The sequence below is a fragment of the Rhinichthys klamathensis genome, unplaced genomic scaffold (genome assembly GCF_029890125.1).
Source record: "Rhinichthys klamathensis goyatoka isolate OS25496 unplaced genomic scaffold, OSU_Roscu_1.1 h1tg000799l_1, whole genome shotgun sequence".
Lineage (NCBI taxonomy): Eukaryota > Metazoa > Chordata > Actinopteri > Cypriniformes > Leuciscidae > Rhinichthys > Rhinichthys klamathensis.
The window spans coordinates 137,501-158,480 of NW_026607192.1; the positions used below are offsets into that span (position 1 = coordinate 137,501).

At 40.0% G+C, this 20,980-nt stretch overlaps 2 protein-coding genes across 2 annotated transcripts in view; one reads left to right on the forward strand and one right to left on the reverse strand.

The window, feature by feature from the left end:
- The window catches only part of LOC130078002 (sphingosine kinase 1), a 23,091-nt gene extending 11,974 nt beyond the window's left edge, over positions 1-11,117 (forward strand). Inside the window, exons 2-5 of the mRNA XM_056243451.1 lie at positions 300-449; positions 2,739-2,833; positions 2,931-3,046; positions 10,210-11,117. Of these exons, the coding sequence (XP_056099426.1) occupies positions 300-449; positions 2,739-2,833; positions 2,931-3,046; positions 10,210-10,915 (1,067 nt within the window). The 3' untranslated portion in view covers positions 10,916-11,117. The remainder of the gene's footprint in view (positions 1-299; positions 450-2,738; positions 2,834-2,930; positions 3,047-10,209) is intronic.
- A 2,661-nt stretch (positions 11,118-13,778) lies between these two features.
- The window catches only part of evplb (envoplakin b), a 35,918-nt gene continuing 28,716 nt past the window's right edge, over positions 13,779-20,980 (reverse strand). Inside the window, exons 14-22 of the mRNA XM_056243453.1 lie at positions 20,535-20,707; positions 19,818-19,996; positions 19,593-19,731; positions 18,812-19,005; positions 18,543-18,693; positions 17,997-18,080; positions 17,810-17,914; positions 17,629-17,721; positions 13,779-17,477 (exon numbers count right to left, since the gene is read on the reverse strand). Of these exons, the coding sequence (XP_056099428.1) occupies positions 14,010-17,477; positions 17,629-17,721; positions 17,810-17,914; positions 17,997-18,080; positions 18,543-18,693; positions 18,812-19,005; positions 19,593-19,731; positions 19,818-19,996; positions 20,535-20,707 (4,586 nt within the window). The 3' untranslated portion in view covers positions 13,779-14,009. The remainder of the gene's footprint in view (positions 17,478-17,628; positions 17,722-17,809; positions 17,915-17,996; positions 18,081-18,542; positions 18,694-18,811; positions 19,006-19,592; positions 19,732-19,817; positions 19,997-20,534; positions 20,708-20,980) is intronic.

Sequence of the window (20,980 nt, forward strand, 5' to 3'; positions counted from 1 at the left end):
AGGTGTCTTCAATAATGCTCAATCATCACTCAATCCACACTCCACACTCAGTGTTAATTTAACATTAGGGATTTTGCTGTGTATAGAACAGAACAGATCAGTGATTTTATTTTTTATTGTGAATGTAAATGTGTTTGTCAGACTCTTTACATCTCTCTCTCTCTCTCTCTCTCTCTCTCTCTCTCTCTCTCTCTCTCTCTCTCTCTCTCTCTCTCTCTCTCTCTCTCTCTCTCTCTCTCTCTCTCTCTCTCTCTCTCTCTCTCTCTCTCTCTCTCTCTCTCTCTCTCTCTCTCTCTCAGGTGTGTTGTTCTCTGAGGTCCGCCGCCCGTGTGGCGTGATGGTATTGGTCAATCCTCAGAGTGGCCGGGGCCAAGCGATGGCTCTCTATAACGGCCATGTTCAGCGGATGCTCACTGAGGCAGATATACCACACACACTCGTCATCACAGGTGCGTCACACACACACACGCGCACACGAGTGTGGGAAGATTTCTCAGAGACTGATTCCTTCTTGTAGATGAATGGCATTAGATGATCTGCAGCAAGCAGGGAGTTTCAGCTCATCCTCATGATGTTCCACACAGTATGACTTGCTTTTTTTACTCAAGGATTTGAGTGAATGATTAGTGACTGATCTTTTTTGGGTGAGCTGTCTCTAACTTCTGGTTCTGTCGATGTCGATATCAAACAAGACGTTCTTTTCAAGTTAAAAAATGCTCCTCAAACTGTGGCTCCACCATGACAGCGGTTGATCTGTTGGGGCTGAAGTTGTTTTTAAATGTTTTTTTTCCTCTTTAGAGTGTATAGACTCAAACACACGCTCCTGTATCCCTATATAGAGTTTGTTGCCTTATACATTAAACACACTATTAGTCACATATGAGTGAAAAACACTCAACACAGCAGCAGGAATGACAAGAGATGAAGAGCTTCACTGTCAAACTGTGAACTCAGAGTAACCTCAGAGAGAGAGAGAGAGCTGTTTGAGTGATGCTGCGACTGATCGTGTGTGTGTGTGTGTGTGTGTGTGTGTGTGTGTTGATGCTGATGTTGATGGATCTATTTATACACCCATCAGTCAAAGTTCAGTGTGTTTGTGTGTTAGTTGTGCATGATTTGCTCTCTGTGCCCTGTGTGTTCCAACTTATACAGTGATAGAACGAAGGTTCTTTATTAGCATCGATGGTTCCATGAAGAATCTTTAACATCCATAGAATCTTTACATTCCACAAAAGATTCTTAATTGGCCGTTCGCAAAGACCCGCCCCCTTTAGTTACTGTTGCTATGATCGACAAGCCACGCCGCTCTCACGCAGGGAAAAACATATTGCGACGCAAAGAGGACACTGACCACGCGCCAACAGACGGGACAAAGCGGGAGACCTTTGCTATGAAACAAAGTCTCAACTTTCAAATACCGTTTTATGGCTCTTTAATGCATCGTGACAGATCGCTCAGTTAAAGCTGCTCGTGAACCGATCATCTCTTCCAACTAGTTCATTAATAGCATCAAATAAACATGAATGAACATCAGAAGGAATGTTGTTTCAACCGTGGAAAGACGTCTGTACACTCGTTAAACGTTAATCCATTAAAGGGATAGTTCACTTTGAAATTAATTTTTGGTATGTTTTAGCTTACCTCAAGGGCATCCAAGATGTAGGTGTCTTTGTTTCCGCAGTAGTTTCAATTTTGATATTTTTAGGTCAAACCGTTCTTGTCTGTCAGTCATATAATGCAGGTCTATGGTCACCACCTCAAAGAGCATGCACAGAGAAGTCCAAATTAAACATGATTTAATGACTTGTAAATGTAAGTACACATTGATGGCCTGAGACACGAAACGAGCGGTTTGTGTGAGAAAACGAACAGTATTTATATCGTTTTTACCTCTTGAAACCACAGCCACGTCCAAGTGATCTGAGGGCGCCGGCGCTTCGGGCTGCGAAAGCGCTGGAAAGCGCCGAAAGTGATCTCTTGCGCGGTTGCAGAAAAAAATCCAACGTTGTCTGTTGATATATCGAAATCGTCTTCCATTGCGATTTCCTATATATCTAAATATGCTTAGATCTTCACAGTGAAAGGTAACACTTCCGAAATCTCTGTGTAAACAATGAGTGATGTACACGCGCGAGAGATCACTTCCGGTGCTTGCGCAGACCGGAGCGCCCGCGCCCACAGATCACTTGGACGTGGCTGTGGTTACAAGAGGTAAAAACGATATAAATACTGTTCGGTTTCTCACACAAACCGCTCGTTTCGTGTCTTAGAGTCGGATTGGTCGGATCGCCTGTCAATCAAACTCCCTGGGGTGAATTGGAAAGATACTTTAGATTTTCTACATTCTTTAGAAAACACAATAATTCTTCTTTACTTAAAATGAAATGTCAACTGAAGCTAAAACTAAGACTGAAAAAATAAATGCTATATATATAATTTGTTTTGTTTTTTAAATAGAAATAGCAAAAACACAATTAATAAATACTTAAACTAAAATGAAAATGAAAACAGAAAATATAATATCTGATTGATTCAGAATCTGAATAAAAGCTCTACCAGTATGTCAGTGATAGTAGAATAAGACTGCTTTGTGAAGCATGTTATCAGATCTCTCTCTGCAGGAGCTTCAGGTCTAATAGACGTGTTTAATGTAGCAGAGAGGATCTGCTCATGAAGTGCATTAACTGAAGTATAATAACTGACTCATGGGATTGAACTGTGATGTATGATCCATACAGAGCGGCCGAATCACGCTCGAGATCTGGTGAGGAACGCCGACCTGACGCAGTGGGACGCTTTAGTGATTCTGTCTGGAGACGGGCTGCTGTTTGAGGTGCGTGTGCGTCTGTGTGTGTGTGTGTGTGTGTGTGTGTGTGTGTGTGTGTGTTGGCCATCCAGCTCATAAGTGTGTGTGTGTGTGTGTGTTTTAGGTGGTGAATGGTCTAATGGAGAGGCAGGATTGGGAAAAGGCCATCCAGACTCCTCTGGGAATCCTGCCTGGAGGTTCGGGAAACGCACTGGCTGCTTCCATCCATCACTACACACGGTGAGCATTCAGAGCCAATCAGATTCATTCATGCAGTCAAGACCCGCCCACAAACCCTCTGATTGACATGTGAAGGGACCAACCACATTCAGCTTTTGTATTCAATCTGAAATCTAATATTAAATGCATGGCCAAGTTATGTTAAAATGATAGACCAATGTGTATAAATAAATAAATAAACCAGCCATTTAAAATGCTGCATTATAATGTACTATATGAAAAAATGCATATTCATGTTGAGATTTGCTAAAGATTCCATGTAACAGTGTTATTAAATTATTATAGATTGCATGTTTATAGATTACATATAATGTATTAAAGAATATATATATATATAGAATAAAAATATATAAAAACAAAGGGCCTATAGATAGAATAAAAATGTATGTGAGCTTTAGATGGCAGCAAGGGTCAAATGATTGAAAACGAGCATATATTTAATAATTAGATTAGATGGAATTAGATTTTCATGTTTAAGAATATTTATATATTAATGTCGCCATGAAACGGAAGTTGCGCTGGTATTTTCTTCCCTATTGTGACGTATATATTCGAGTGAAGCGGCTTCTCGAACAAGAACAAATGTAGGCGGGGCTTGATTTTGTTCGAGGGGAATTGATTGGATGGTAGCGGTTTGCTGTTTCTTCTTCAGTGTTCAAAAAGTCCAGTATTTAAATGTTTTTAAAACGTTCTGAAACAAGTACTATCTAGCATATGAGGTAGTAACATTTAAAAAGGTTTAGACAACTAAACGTCCAACTAAAACGTTTCAGAAACACGTGTTCCATGAAAAATTACGTTTTTTTGCTAACGTTTTGAGAACATAATTAAAGACCAGGGCTGCGTTTCCCAAAAGCATCGTAAGCCTAAGTTGATCTTAGAGACCATTGGTGGTGTTCTAATGAGACTGTGAACAGATATCAGATTGTGATCTAACGGTGTTCAGTTGCTCATTATCATTTAAAGAGACATGCACCGAAACGGGTCGCTGTGAACAGAGCTGTCTTTGAGGAGGTACTGTAAAAGGGTGTCGTTTTACACAACCATTGAGGAATTTTAACCAAAGTATGTTACAAACTATACACGAAGACCCTAAAGAATCACACCAACTTGTGGAAAATGGGCATCCAATGACCCCTTTAATTAATTACTCAAAAATACAGCACGGTTCTTAAACTCTAGGTCTAGAAAATGAAGAACAAAGAAATGTGCATCAGGTGTGCTTTGCTTTTTTTATGGTTTTAACTAATTTATGAAGCCGCTGCAAGCTTTATCGTTACATGTTGCATTGTTATATTGTATTTCCCAGAATTCGGGCCTATTTCTGTCCAGAGGGCGTAATTCTATTAAAAACTAATTCAATCTAATAGATTTTAGCACCACTAATTAGTATAAATAAAAACAAGCCTAGATTTATTTTATGGCTGCTCTTACTAATGATTTCAACACATTTTATTGGTGTTTTGTGGTACAATATCTGTGTTTTGGTGTTGTCCGCCACCAGAGTTTTCACTTGTCGTAACAAATCTCAAACATTATTTATCACAAATGAATAAAAAAAAAAAATACATATGAATTAAATGTTACCTGAACTAACAAACTACATGCACAGATTAAGCATATATATGCATTTTGTACTTTATTTTGCTTAATTTCTACCTGTCCATGGTTTAGCTGTCATTACCAACACGCTCTGCATAAAGGCACTTTTTAACAGTTTTTTCATCAAAGGTTATTTGGTAGCCATGGTAACCTAATAGCATAGTGGAGCACATGGATTTCAAGCTGCAAGACTGATGCCTTGATGTCCAGAAAAGTAATAAATCTACTCTGTATTCTTTATGTTGGGCATGTACACTTATTATGCGTCATTACCATATGTGTTGTATTTCTGTATTTTTTTTACATTTTTGGATTATTTTTATCACTTTATTAGTTAAAAAAGTGTACATTACATGTAGAAAGCTAGCTACACTTGCTTAGTCATCATCTTTGCTAGCAAGGCTAGTTTTTTGACTAAATTGTCATTCCCAGCACAGTCATTACCAGCACATTACAGCTTGTGCTGGTAATGACAGGTTGTGGTGGTGATGACGGCAGATACACGCAGTTCCTGTTTGGTCTTTCATAATCAGATTAAACTATGATGTTTAAACCAATTAATAGCTGGTGTGTTTTTTTTTTTTTGGTCTGAAGTCACTTAGGCTCTTAAATTACAATAGGTTATGATCAGTGATTTGTCATCACCGCAACAAACTGTCATTACCAGAACTGCAATGTCATCACCATCACCATTACCATACATATTTTTGCCAATAAATGATGTATAAATTACAAAAACATCCTACAATTATATATTTCTGACAAAGTTGGACAGTCTAAATTATCACTGTATTAAAAAAGTTTTGATATATGGCATTCACTTAAAATAAGCTTATATTCCAAGCCAGGGTAGATTGATGAATCAGAAATGTAGATACTTGAATGACTATAATTCATCTTGCAAGTAAAAATCAACAATCCCATTAAGTTCAAGATAAAATAGATTCCATGTGAAACCACAAGATGCTTTAAAAGCACTGATTTAGCATTTAAGTTTTTTTTTTTTTTTTTTTTTTTACATACATTCGATGATGTGATGGTAATGACACATTTACTTGACAAGTTGACATAGTTAAAAAAATGGCAAAAAATCATAAATTAACATTGTACCTGACTTAAGGACTGATAATTTGATGTATACCAATTAGTCAAATTTGGGATTTTAATTTTAAAAATTGCAGCAACCCAATTTGGCCCTTAATCTGAGAAATGCCCTAAATGCCATCATATTCTGTTTGCTTACTGCAGCGTAAATAGAAAAGTTTAGCGGCCTGACAATATCACTGCTAAATACCTTTAAGTATTGTGGTATCCGAGATGTTTCTCACTGACAACTCGTAAAGATCGAGGCTTAAAGAAAATCCCGAGCTTCCCACTCGTATTTACGACATTGTGGTGGCGTTCATGTGCGCTCAACTCGTAAATCCGATCTTTACGAGATGACTTGACCACCATAAGGTCAGTGTTCACGCAGAGCTTGATTTGGTTTAGTAATCGCCATTAGAGTAATCCTGAGCTGTGCTCGTTCAGATGGAGGATGTTCTGCTGTTCAATTTAAAGTTTGCAACGCAAGCAGTCATTACAGAGACGAGAACTATTATTCCAGTCATTAACCTCGTGTCTCAACGCGAGAGAGCTGAATCTCTGCGGGGTTAAACTCATCATCTCTTTCAACAAAAGAATAAGAGAGAGGTTTCTGCTGAGAGAGGGAAACAAACGAAAGCATTAATGAATCGCTAATGACTCGCATCCAGTCAGAGAGCTGATGTTTGCTGGATTCAGGAGAATAAAGCCGGTGATAACAGGTTAAATACTCGCTCTGGAGACAAACGCTGACTCTAACCTCACTATAATACAGTCACTTCTATTCATGAAGATCAACCAGACCGCAGACATTCATCAGGACACGATTCACACGAGAAATGATTGATTCACCTCACAATAATCTGTCCACTCCACTCGCGCGCATTCTTGTTTGGCCTTTTGACTTATTATCGAAGCTCAAGCGCCACCTATTGGTGATTAATTAGACTGTGCATAAATAATCATTTTACAGCTTGATTAAATGAGCACATTGTTTATGCTTCAACATTATCATTTTTATTAGTACATCAGAACTGCGCATAAGTCAACAATAACTTTGTTGATCCACTTTCCGATGTATTCAGTTTTCAACATCAGATATTTATAAGAAAAATAGAAAGTCCTACAGAAATGAATGTGATAAATTATGACGGATGACTGCAGACTATCATTATACTGACTACTATCCGTGGTGTTATTATTGTTAACTAAAACTGAAATAGAAAATGATTATGAATGAATAATGTTAATAAATAGACCTACAATAGCTCCATATAGCCTATAAACAATGCTAATATAACTGTTAAGGGGAATGTTTTGACATACACTAATATTATAAGGTTCAATTTACTTTTTTGTAAAAGTATGCTGTTTTATATCAATATTTCATTGCATAATCATTGATTTCAGTGTTAAGTTTACTGTTATAGTTAACTAAAACTATTAAAAACTGTTTTTGGTAATTGAAATAAAGCTAAAATAAAATATACATATTAGATAAAAAAAAATCTTAAACTTAAAAAAATGCCCATTAAAAAATGACTAAGATTAAAATGAAACGAAAGCTAAATAGAAATATTTGAGGGGGAAAAAAGCTCATAATGAAATTACTAAAACTGAAACTTAAATGAGAACTGAAAAGTTATTTAAAAATTTTAATACATAGCCTACTATAATAGTAGGCTATATGAATAGGCAGCGGCTATTGCTCTAAGTGCAAATAGCAATATATTCTATTTACATAAGTGAAAATAGCAGCATTTTCTGACCAATATGTTATTTACACTGTGAAAATAGCAGTATTTTCTTTGCAAATGCTATTTATACTTATAAAAAGTGGCAGATACAACCAGTCGTCAGTGAGTGGAGTTAAGGGCCGTTCACACCAATAACGATGACTATAACGATAACTATATTTGCGTCCACACCAACAAACGATGACGGTTTGTTCATTCTGAAGCTCGTTCGCTGTGGTTTCAAAGTGTGTGCGACGTTATTGAACATGTTTTTGCTGTTGTTGTTGCATTTACACGACTTTAACCAGCAGATGTCCTCAGCATGCTGTGTTGTGCCATGCTTTGAGTGAAGCTAGTGTAATCGAGCTAATACTCTAACAGTGAATAGTAAAATGAAAACAACACATATGGCCCTATATCATACACCCGGCGCAATGCAGCGCCAGCCGCGATGCAAGTGTGTTTTGCTAGTTTCAGCCCGACGCAGTTATCATTTTCACTGCGCTTTGTTTTTAGCAAATGCATTTGCGCCCATGGGCATCAGCTGGTGTGAAAACGCGGTGTGTTCTGGCGCATTGATGGCGCGTTGCTATTTTGAGGCAATAGACTGGAATAGACTGCGCCATTGACCAACTGAAACCTGGTGTAAAGTCAATGGCGCAGTATATTTATTTTCTTTGTTACACTACCGTTCAAAAGTTTGGGGTCAGTGAGAATTTTATTTTTATTTTTTGGAGGAAAGAAATCAATACTTTTATTTATCAAGGACAATAAAGACATTTATAATGTTACAAAAGATTCTAACCCTAACCCTATTCATCAAAGAATCCTAAAAAAATACAACTGACAGACCAACAACTGTTTCAACATTGATAATAATAATAAATGTTTCTTGAGCATCAAATCCTCATATTATACTGATTTGTGAAGGATCATTTGACACTGAAGACACTGACACTGGTGATGCTGAAAATTCAGCTTTGATCACAGGAATAAATTACACTTTACTATATATTCACACAGAAAACAGCTGATTTACACTGGAATAATATTTAATACTATAACTGATTTTTGTTGTATTTTTAATCAAATAAGCGCAGCCATGGTTAGCAGAAGAGAATTCTTTTAAAAGTTTTTAAAATCGTACCGACCCCAAACTTTTGAACGGTAGAGTATTTAAAGAGCGCTTTAGTAATGTGCGCCTATAGGCAGGTCCACAACGCACGTACTCTCTGCTTATTACACACACACACGCAGCAGCACACAAACATGCCAAATATTAAAAATAAAAGGATTACCATTTGCTCTCTGGAGATGCGTTCGGTCTTTCCACTTGCTAATTCCTCCATGTAAATAGCGAATCCGCCATGGTGCGAGCGCAACTGGATTTTAAAGGGAATTGGAGATGAGACTCTGATTGGTTTATTGCACGTTACGGCCAAAACACACCCGTTACTCATTTAGAGAATAGGGACAACCCTTTTATGGCGCTTTTCCATTACCAGTACCAGCTCGACTCGACTCGACTCGCCTTGGCTCGCCTCGACTCGGCTCGCTTTTCGCTCCGTTTTCCATTGCAGAAAGTACCGCCACAAATAGTACCCGGTCGTCATAGCGACGCATTTCGTTCCTCGTTGCCCCATCAAGCTCTCGCTGGATCCTCTCTTCGGCAACCAAACAAAGGAATGTCTGCACCTCCTCGTTTGACCACGGCGTATTCTTCCGAGTTGCCATAATAATAGTAGTAAGTTTAGTAACTATCTCTGGCCAAACTATTTAAAATACTGCAATATTTTATACTGCAATGATATACTGCAATACTGCAATGATGACGCAGATTCTCTGTGACCAATCAGCAGTCGGCATTGTTTTCACGTCACATTTTAGTATCGGCTTAGCTCGCCTCAGCTCGCTTGGAACCTCGCCGGAGGTGGTACGAAAAAAAGTACCCGAAAGCAGGTACAGGTACAACTTTTACACAGTGGAAAACCAAACAAAGGCGAGGCGAGTCGAGCCGAGCCGAGCCGAGGCGAGCTGGTACTGTGTAGTGGAAAAGCGCCATTAGACCATGCACCGGGAGCGCCGACCATTTTTCCCGTCGTTAAACTAGCAAAAGTGGATTCGGACACGCCCTGAGTGCACTTGCGCCGTGCGCTTTAGACCATGATGAGTTTATCCTTAAAATAGGGCCCCTAGTCTTTTTCACAGGGGCTTGACTTGTCAAACAGTGGAGGCTTTTTCTGGACCTCGGCGATTAACTTCTCCACAATGTCGTCCGCCATTTTAAATGCGCGAGCCCTTGAATTAGACTGGATTCTGATTGGCTGTCAGTGTTTTATCGTTCAACAGCTGGAAAAAAGTGATCGTTCTGAAAGTGATCCCAACGATATCGTTTCTCTGTATCGTTATCGTTATAGCTGTGGTGTGAACTCTGCTTTTCTTTAATATTGAGAACGATTTTCAGAACTATATCTTCATCGTTATCGTGTGATTGGGCCTTTAGTGTAAATTGCCTCAGCCAACAAGGCGTAGATAGATTTGAGCTCAGTGTAGATAGACACCCTGATATAGGCTATACTAAAATAACTCTCACAGAGGATGTTTTGATACTAGTTCATGCTGTTTGTGAAAGTATGCATGTTTAATTTTCTGATCCTGGAGCATGATTTCCACACATTAACATCACTGACCTCTGATTATAGTGTTACGGGTCTGATTGAACAGTGATGTTGTGTTCTGTAGTGCGTCTCCGGTGTGTGGTGAGGATCTGCTGACCAGCTGTGGCTTCCAGCTGTGTAAAGGCCAGACCTCAGCGCTCGACCTGATCTCCATCCGCCTGTCCTCCGGCGCGCGCCTCTTCTCCTTCCTCTCGCTGGCCTGGGGCTTCGTGGCCGACGTGGACATCGAGAGCGAGCAGTTTCGGCAGATCGGAGATCTGCGCTTCCTCGTGGGAACGCTGGTGCGCCTGGCGTCCCTACGGGTCTACCAGGGAAAACTAGCCTTCCTTCCCGCCGAAAACCAGCCGGAAACACACTCCGACGAAAACAAGCTTCTCGACCACCTGCTGGTCCCGCTCGACCAGCCCGTCCCGCAGGACTGGACCCTCGTGGAGGAGCGCGAGTTCGTGCTGGTGCTCGCCATGTTCCAGTCGCACCTGAGCGAGGATCTGATGGCGGCTCCTGACGCCCGCTCCGATGACGGGACGATGCACCTGTTCTACGTGACGGCGGGGATCTCCCGGGCCGCCCTGCTGAGACTCTTCCGGGCCATGCAGAGCGGGACGCACCTGGACCTCGGCTGCCCACACCTGGTGTACCGGCGGGCGCGAGCGCTGAGGCTGGAGCCGCTGAGCCCGGCCGGCGTGATGACGGTGGACGGGGAGCGAGTCGAGTACGGGCCCGTTCAGGCACAGGTGCACCGGGGGGCGGCCCGACTCATCTCCACGTGACCTCTCAGCTCCAGCGCTGTTATTAAAGCACAATCCCGACCGCTAAACTTGAAACTCATTGAACTTTGTTTTATTAAAGGAATTGTAACTTTGAGGGAATCTCATGTGAACATGGCCAGGTCATATTTCACCCCAAAAACAAAAAGAAATTACTGTTTCGCATTAAGAAAATGGACTGTTTTTACACTGTGTACATGGAAGTTAATTAAATTAAACCCAAATTTTTCTCGCTAAACTGCACAGTGTAAAATGCATTTATCTACAAAATATAAGCTTCATTTTCTTTATGTAAAAACATACTTTTTATTTCTTTCTTTCCATATTTAGGGTGAAATATGAGCATCTGATAACATGTCCAGGTCACATTTCACCCCAAAAATCAAATGAAATTGTTTTGGATCAAGAAAATGGACTGTTTTTACATTGTGACATTATTTTCATGACTGTTAAACTTATTAAACCCCAGATTTTTTACTGCAAAAATGCGCAATGCAAAATATCCACATCTAATCTTAACATATGAGCTGAACAGATTTAATTTAATTCATCTCTGATGCTTGTGCATCTGAAAACGTGGCCAGGTCAAATTTCACCCCAAAAAATCGAAATAAATAAATAATATTTTGCATTAAGAAAATTAAGACAACCATTAACATTTTTTTTTACATTGTGACATTATTTTATGACCATTTAACTGCACATTCTCATTGAATTTTTTTACAATTAAGTAATTAACATGTTTATTTATTAATTTTGAAATCTAAAAATGAACTTTAGCAAAATATAATGTATAATTTCTTCTGTTTTTGGGGCGAGGCCTGCTGAGATTCCCCGTCTCGTGTAATGCTGGAGTTTAAGCTGCTGCGATGCACCAATCTTGATTTTCAGAAGTGCCAACGTTGAACATAAATGATATCGCTGTTCATCTTTATTTTTCTATGATAAAGCAAATGTTTTATGTTTGTTATTATTTAAGAGAGCGCTGTGTGATGTGCCGCCTTCAGATCCTCCATGGGAAATTACATCCCACTTACAATATAAATCATAAATAATGAGATTTGTGGCTTTCATGTGATTTTGGTAAGAATGAAAACGGATGCATTGGGGAATTTCTTTTTCTCAGATTTTTAGTGATATAATGCAACAAAATGAAGCACAAATCATGAATATGTGTGTAACTGGTGGTTTTTCTGCTCTTGTGCTCTATAACAGAGAATAATGGGAAATTTAGTTTGTCACACTTTAGCATTGCATTTTTCATCAACGGCATACTAAATCCATACTAAATATATTGTATTGTTGAAATTGTAGCATTTTTGCCAATCGCATAATGTCCTTTCAATGGTGAAACCTGACCAAAAAAAAACAACGTTTAACAGATTTGATTTGTTTCTATAAGTTACCTGTCATTATTACATTACAATTTTATTTACAAACCAACAAGAAAATCAACAGATGGTTCATAACGAGCTAAAGCTAGATATTGCTCATTCGCTTACATGAGGACGTCAACTCGATGGCCATTTTCATAGTTTAACCATCTTTTGAAATGTTGATATCATTTGAACTGATTTATGTAATTTTAGCAAACAAGATTAAACATTTAGAGATAAACTAACCAACTAATACCATCACAGAATACACTAAATACAATGATAACAGTTACTAATGTTTGCTGCTGTTTCTCCTCTAGGATGATGTCACTTCCTGGGTGATGTCATTGGTTAAAGGTTTAAAAGTTAAATAAACATCCAATCATAACCAAAGCTTGAGCTTAAAATCACCCCTGTGTTTACTTCATTGTGAAATTGAGTTTAATATAATATTCATCTGGTAGTGATGTTCTGGGTGTTAGAAGTGCATAAATTATATTGAGTATTAGTGCAAAGAATCAATATGGGGTTTTCAGTGACCGATTATTTAAATTTGCATTTTGTTCCTCACAAAGTTGAATGTTTTGTAACAACCTTGTATGGACCAGCCAGATGCAGTCTAATGGACAGATTCAGTATAGATTATCAACATGTGTTAGTGTGAAATTTGCTAACGTGTGGTTGATTTGAGTATGGACGATAATTTTGTTGTTTTGTTTAGAGACATTAGGTTTAAAAGTCCTTTGATTTGTTTGCGAATCAGAAATGTGCAAATGATTGCAACTGTACTGTGATATTAAAATTGCATTCTCTGTATACTTGAGATATATATATATAAATAAGTAATATATTTTTCCAAGTCATACATTTGTATGAAAAAATAAAGATACACAATATTAACAAAACTTCAGATGATAAACATATTTATGTGTGTGCATTCATGTGTTGTCCTTATGTCTATGTTCATAAATGTGAATTAGTAAAAATACTGTAAATTATACAGATGATTACTATTAGAGCGGAATGGAAATGAATACTTCTTGGCATTTTCTTGGTTGAAAATATTTAGAGCTTAGGCCTTCATCTTTTATTATGTAGCAAAATTGTGTTTAGCTCTTCAATTCCCAAACTTTTTTGTCAGCCAAAACCCTTTGACCTAAAATATTTACTTGAAGGTAATATGCATTTTCATGGTTCTCTGATGTATGACGTGCAGTTTAACTACATCACGTGTTGTATCCTGATTTTATTTTTATTATTATTTTATAATAATTATTTAATTAAGCTTAAACTCACTAACCCCCTGCAGTTCCCTCGCAAACCCCCAGGGGTTCACAAACTGTCGTAAAGTGTCGACATCAAGTAAACTAGACTTATCTCTATCATTCAGCGATCAATTTTTACTGTAGATATTCACATTTCCTAAATACATAGACATTCCAGAGGCAGTCGCTTTAGGTATATATGAAATAGTATCTTTTATTGTATATGAAGTTGAAAAAGCAATTCCGCCCATTGATCAAGATGAATCAGAAAAAGTAACTGAAAAAACATGTTAAAAACAAAGACAGGAAAAAAGATAAACACCTCAGCATGACATAAAAGGCTCCAGAGATTATTTATCTTATATTTATATATGGGTATGGAAAAACCCCTAGAATCAAAAGTCCCTTGCTATACAGCACTTAAATCTGTTATCATTGTTGCGTGTTGTGGTATTATTATTTGGAGAACTTGTAGCTGGAATAGGACGGGGCGTCTACGGCATCACTGGAGGCCGCTGGGAGCAGGAGCAGCCCTGTGCTAAGGTCCCTCTTGCATCGAGCCATGGCCTCCTTATACGTGATCTTTTCCTTCTTGATGGGGTCGATCACATTCTTCACAAAGGCCGAATCATCCTGAAGTTGCTTGACCATGGATGCGTCGATCAGTTTTGCGTCAACGGCATTGTGCAGGGGGATCCGACCTGCTCGTTTCGGGTCTACCAGTCCGCCGGTAAGCAGCTGCGCCTCCATAAACCACATGGCGTTATCATTGGGGATCCATCCCCTGCGACCGGCTTCTCCCACTGACATACGCTCTTTGGACACAGGGTCTTCAAAACCAGTAAAGGCCTTCTGGGCACTGAGGAGTTTACTAAGATGGCTGGAATCGATCAATCCACGCTCTGCCGCCTTGTGAATGGATATCTTGTCCTTCTTGTTCAGGTCCACAATACCTCCAGTGGCAGCCTGAGCTTCCAGAAGCCTCATCGCTGTGTCTTGATCAATCAGTTTGCGTGTTAGGGCACTTCGTACGGACATGCGGCTCTCTGTGGTGAGGTCTAGAATGCCAGAAATCGGGTAGAGTTCGTCCCCATTGGTGTTCAGCTGTGAGTATGAGTTCAAGCTGCTGGTGCTGGATGACAAGCGGCGGGTCAGAGTGGAGGAGTTGTAGCTTGGGCTTGGTGGAGGGAGTGTCTGATTAGTTTTTATTTGTGTTTGTGTTGCAGGGAAGGATGCGGATTTCTTCTCCCCTGCAACCAAAAGAGCAAACTCTGAAATGGACATTTTGCTCTCTCTGTAGCGCTGAAGGTCGTACTGGGTCAGTCTGCCATTTTGCAGGGCCGTCTTGACAGAGTACTGCTTTCCACTTTTACGATCCTGCAGAAGCATCGTCTCACCTTCAGGACCGGTGGTTGTGATTTCCTCCCAACTGCACTCGAGCTCTTGGAGGTGGATGTACTGATTGCGATCAATCAGACCCTCGACATAGGCGTCGTAGGGTGACATATCTTTGCCAGTTTCTGGGTCCAGAATGGTGATTTTGGTGGAGACATTGGTCTCTCTGGTGTTTGTCTCTGAAAGCTGCGATGCCTTTGTTTCTTTCTGGATCTCTATGATAGTACTTTCCCGCTGGTTGATTAGCTCTTTCACCTCCAGGATTTCTCTCTCCAGCCGCTGGATATCAGACTCCATCTTGATGGTTTTTTGCCTGCTGACTTGGTTCTTCTCACTCAAGATTTTGGATTGCTGCTGGAAAGTTATGGTGATCTCCTGTTTTTGAGACTCCAGTCTTCTCAACTCCTGGATAAGGTCATTTTGCTCTTTCTTGATTTTATCCCTGTAAGCAATCAAGGTGATTTCTTCTTGAGAGAAATTTGTTCTGGTTGTCTGAATTCGAGTTATTTTGTTTTTGAGCCGCAGAAGTTCTTCGTCTCTGAGGGTCCTGGCATTCTTTACCTGGGCGACTTGGGCTCTAAGGCTATCTCTCTCTGCCTCCACCATTGGGTCCTTCTCAACTCTGATTATCTCTTTGTGGATGATCCTCTCAACAGATTTCTCTTTGGTCAGGGATTCTATCCTGATATTGAGGTTTCGAATATCTCTCTCCAGACGGGAAATGCTGGAACCCTCGTTGTCCATGCGAGTGCGAAACTCAGTGATTCGTTTGTCAATTATAGGGTCTCTCTCAACTTTCAAAACCTCCTCAATAACAATCTTTTCCTCAACAGGCGTTGGACAAGTCTCAAGTTCATAGATTCTAGCCTTGATTTGTCTCAGCTCCGTCTCTACCAGGATCTTCTTCTGCCGATCCACAAGATCCAGTTTTTTCTCCAGTTCCAGGACTAGAGATCTCAACTGCTGCACCTCCAGTTCCAGCTGTCGACGAGTCTTGACAGTCTCTTCCAAAGTCTTGACTAACCTCTCGTGAGCCAGAATCTGACTGGGATCTGTCTGGAGGCGCACAATTTCTTGGACCACGACCCTTTCCTCTGGTTTCTGTCTCTCCATCACAATGTACTTGTTTTGAAGGTCAAACACATTCTCCTCCACTGTTCGACGCCGCTGAACTTCGTCACGCACTTCCCTCCTGAGACGTTCAGCTTCCTTCTCCAGAAGAGGGTCATTTTCATACCTGATCAATTCTTTGGTCACCACTTTGCTCTCCACCTTTGATCTTTCAGTCTTCCACTCATCTCTGTCCTTGCGCAGACGAGTCACCCGACTCATAATGGTGTCATAGTTGGTCCGCAAAATGTTAAGATGCTCATTCAACCTCTTAAGTTCTTTGATGATCTCAGGGCTCCTCTCTTCTTTCACCACCTCTCGAGTTACCTCCTTCACTTCGATCTTGGGCTTTTCGGCACGCAGAGTCCTCAGGTCTACCATGATCACGGTCATCTCACTCTCAAGGCTAGAACGGCGCTTGCTTATTTCGAGAAGTTCATTTCTCAGACGTCTCAGTTCCACCTCCGTCTCAGGGTCGATTCTGTAGATCTCATGGATGATCTCATTAAACTCTACCTTTTGTCTGATGGTCTCCACCTGGCTGAAGCGGAGCTGGAGGCTAGAGAACTCTTTCATCAAAATACTGTTCTCTCGGATCAGTTCTTCCAGGCTTACACGGAGGGTCTTGGACTCTTGTAGGAGTTCGGAATCCTGCTCCACCCTCTTCAACTCCTTGATGATAACTTTTGGTTGTATGGTGGGAATAATCCTCTCCAGGTTATTGATCTGACTCCTAAATTGGAATATTTGATCGTTCAGGTTCTTGCATCTGATAGCCTCATCCGAGATCTCGTTCTTCAAGTTAATCACAGTTTTCAGCATTTCCGGGTCCTTTTCCAGCTTCAGAACCTCTTTCAGGATCTTTCTCTCTTTTATCACAGGCATCTTGCGCTCCAGTACAGTAACCTCTGTTCTCATATGAACTGTTTCACTCTCGTGCACTCGAATTTCCTCCCTTAGTTTGAGTATGAGCTCCCTGATCCTCGCCATTTCCACATCCAGTTTGGGATCACGCTCAATTTCTGTAAACACCTTTGTCACCAGCCTGGGCTTCACTTCGATAACCTCGTGTTCACGACTGACAATTTTTCTGTTGACAACCTCAATTTGTGTGTGCATTTCGGATCGTTTGTTGATCTCTTCGGTTATCCTCCTCTTTAGCATTTCCAAGTCGGCCTCCAGCTTCGGATCACGGTAGTAATGCACAGTTTCTTTTTCTTCCACTCGCTCCACACCTCTTCGACTCTTCAGCGACATCATCCGTTTCCTGTAGGTCGCAAGATCATTCTCTGCATGAGCGCGGCGAGATATCTCGTCAGTAAGCTCTTGCTTCAGGCCGTCAAATTCGTCCATGCTTTTCTGCTGACTTTGAAACTGAAGTTGCTGCTTTACCACCACATGGCTCACAATTTCTTCATTCTGTTCATGGGATACAAATAAAGATTCATTCAGATTAAGTAAAGACGTTCGCGGTAGCTTTACATCCATGAAATTTAGGTGACCATTCAGATTGCAAATATTGTAAGAAGCATTAACTTTTTTATTCCAATGAATGTTGAAGCTTCTGTACCTTGTTGATGAGGTCCTTGGCCAAGATCACTTGATTCAGGAGTTGATTATTCTGCGCTGACACTTCAGAGTAAAGGTTCACAACATCCCTTTCCTAAGAAGTAATCAATTATATATATATTTGGAAATGTACGTAGACAATAAGTATATCCTGGTCATTATGGCAAAGCAGCCTACAGTACCTTCTTTTCCACAGCTTCAGCCAGGGTAAGGTTATCACGACCTTTTGAATTTATTTCTGGTTTTCCCAATGCACTGCGGTATTTGTTAGAATTCATCTCATACTCCTGGAGACAGAAACAATAGCATTAATGCAACTGACATTTGAAATGCGCAGTGGTATGATCATGTTCAAGATGGCCAACTCACGTTAAGAAGACTCTGCAGATCACCAGAAAGTTTGACGATCCGGTTTACATCATCCTGCTTTCTCTTGATGTCTTCAACTGCTCTCTGCAATCAATAACAAATGTACTGAGTAGGTACAGTATTACACTAAATTCCCAAAATCCAGTGTATATGAGATATTTAAAAGTGATGCATGTCATTTTGGCACCACTAGTGTCACTAAACGGAATTGCAAAAATAAAGAGTCAACATACTAAAAACTTAATTATAGTTGTTTGCATTTTTTCCACATCAAAACAATTACAGTACATGAGATCACCTTTAAGATATATAAAAATAATAATAATAAATATTAATAATTTAAGATATTATATATATTTTATTATTTAAGATAATATTTAAGATACTACTACTACTAATAATAATAATAATAAATAAAAAGTTAAAATAATTAATTATAATTAAAAATATTTACAAATGCTGTATATAGTTAGTATTTAAATTGATTAACATGAAATTAATTAATTCAAGATTTTAAAACTTGTGGCAATAAAACTTAACACTGACCATTTGAGAGCTTTGCTTGGCATAGACTTGCGACACACTTTCACCAGGCTGAACCTTGTTGTTGGGCATATTGATGAGGAAAGCACTGAGCGATTGGACAGCGCTGTGAAATTCCTGGTTCTTATTGATGGCCTCTTGCAACAGAGTTGCCCTGTGAAGTAAAAAGTTTGCGGATACAGTTCACAAATCTGAGGCATTGTACTTGCCCCAAGTAAACAATAAACAAACAGTACACAATGTAAAAGAATAAGAAAAGGGCTCTCTATGACCTCTGCTGCAGCTGGCTGTTGATGTTGGAGTAGCGATTCCTCAAGCGCTTGACCTCGGTCTCTTGGTGGCGTATATCAGGGCAGAACTCCTGAAAGCCCTTCTGCAGGGAACTGCACGCCTGCTCTGTGACTTCCAACTCACGGTTCAGCTGCTGAATGTCGTCTTTCTTGGAGGAAACCTCTTTACTCATTTTCTAAGGAGAAAACAATTACAGACATGCAGGAACATCATTACAATGTTTTGAATAAAGGATTGTTTAGAAAGATGTACCACATCCAAAACATTTGTGAACGGCCAAAACGCACAAAAAGTGCGTTTTAGGTGAAGACGGTGTGGTTAACTATTTCCCCGCCATTGACGGTATTTTACGGCTTTCAGTGTTTGCACTGTTATACGGTAGGGGGCGCTATTACACCCACATTCAAGTGTTGATAAAAAAAAGAAGGTATCAAGCTAGAAAATAGGTTTTTGTTTAAAAGCAGAGGCTTTCTTTTGATGTATTGCATATTCAGATAATCATACAACAAAATATTCTCGAGGCTATGAACATTTTGTGAAAATTATCAAAAATGCTGGCGGTGGCTGGCAACTTAAAATAAAAAGCTGGCAGGGAAAGAGTTAAAAATGACTTAAATTTCTAGTTTGGTCTGTTTATCACCCAAATCTATTGTAAGGAATCAGAAGACTGAGTATAGCATATAAGACACTACCATTCAAATGTTTGTCATCCAGTTTTGAATGTTTTTGAATGCAAGGTGTGTGTGTGTAAGAGTGTGTTACCTGCAGCTCTTTGGAGCGGATGCGGATGGTGTTGGGTTCGTCCAACAGGCCGTTGTCTTCAGCCAGCTGATCCTCGAGCGCCGTCAATACGCCGTTAACCTTCTTGATCTGCTTCTCCAGGAATATGGAAGATGCGGCCCTGAGGAAATAATCCCATGTTTATCCCAGGTTTATCCCATGCTGTGCTGATTTCTGTGATTTACTGCAAAAGGCATTTTTTCTTACTTCTTGGTGAAGAGATCCGAGAGGGCGGTTATGTCCTCCATCTTGTTGTTGACTTTGCTCAGTTTCACTGGCAGTGAGGACGTGGTGGGCCCCAGGGGTTTCTGGGATATCAGGGGCTGGATCTCCCTCTGAGCCGATGATATCTCTGCCTCAATATTCTTCAGAGTCACGGCAAAATCCTAGAGCGATCAAACCAAATGATTGTCAATGTTTTGTACTAACAGTTTTATCCACAGAGAGAGATTTACATCTGTTCCTGTTACATCCACCAGTGCCCTTGATTTCCACTAGATGGCGCTTCTCCCTTCTCATTTGCTTTCCCACCATTAAAGGTGCAGTCTGTAAGAATGACTGCTAGTGGTCGAAATAGGTACTGCAGTCCAAATTCAAAATGTCGGAGATCGTTGTTACATGAAAGTTACATACAGCACCTTTAACTACACTTCCCATATCCCATTTCCTGGACCCATTATGGTCGTATTGCTTCCACCTGTGTGTGATTAACTCGTTTGTGTTTTCACACACTCATTGCGAAGTCTTGTATGTGTAACACCGTATTTCTGAGCGCTCTCTCTCTTGTCTCCTGTTTGCCTGTATCTTGGACTTATTGTTTGGATTGTCTACCCTGTGGTTTTGATCTTTGCCTGTCATATGGATTATGATTGTGGATTACCCCTAACAAAAGCTGCGTTTGGATCCTGTATTTGCGGTTCTCACCTCCTGGTCTTTGATTTTGGTGGACATGTCTCCTATGGGAGAGGTGCGATCTAAAGGAGATCTCATCCGGTTCTGTATGTCTTTCTCTAACTTCAGCAGGTCTGAACTGATCTGGTCCAGCTGGCTGTCAATGATCCTGGCCTTCGCGCTGTCGGGAACGGTGGCCACCGCGACTGTTGGGAGAAGAGAAAAACATCATTTACTTATGTCTTATTGTGCACGAAAATATCATAATCTTTCACCAAAGTACAGCTGGTCGAGGTGCTTCACTACATCAAACTGTTGATCACACCCTCATAGGTTTCATAATTCTCTATATAACCAGATAATGAATTGATAACAGATTATACAACTACTGTAAACATATCCAAATTTTCCCAGATAAACATAGAACACTCACATCAAGCGATTCATATATAGCAGTGTTATTTTAGTTTTATTAATAT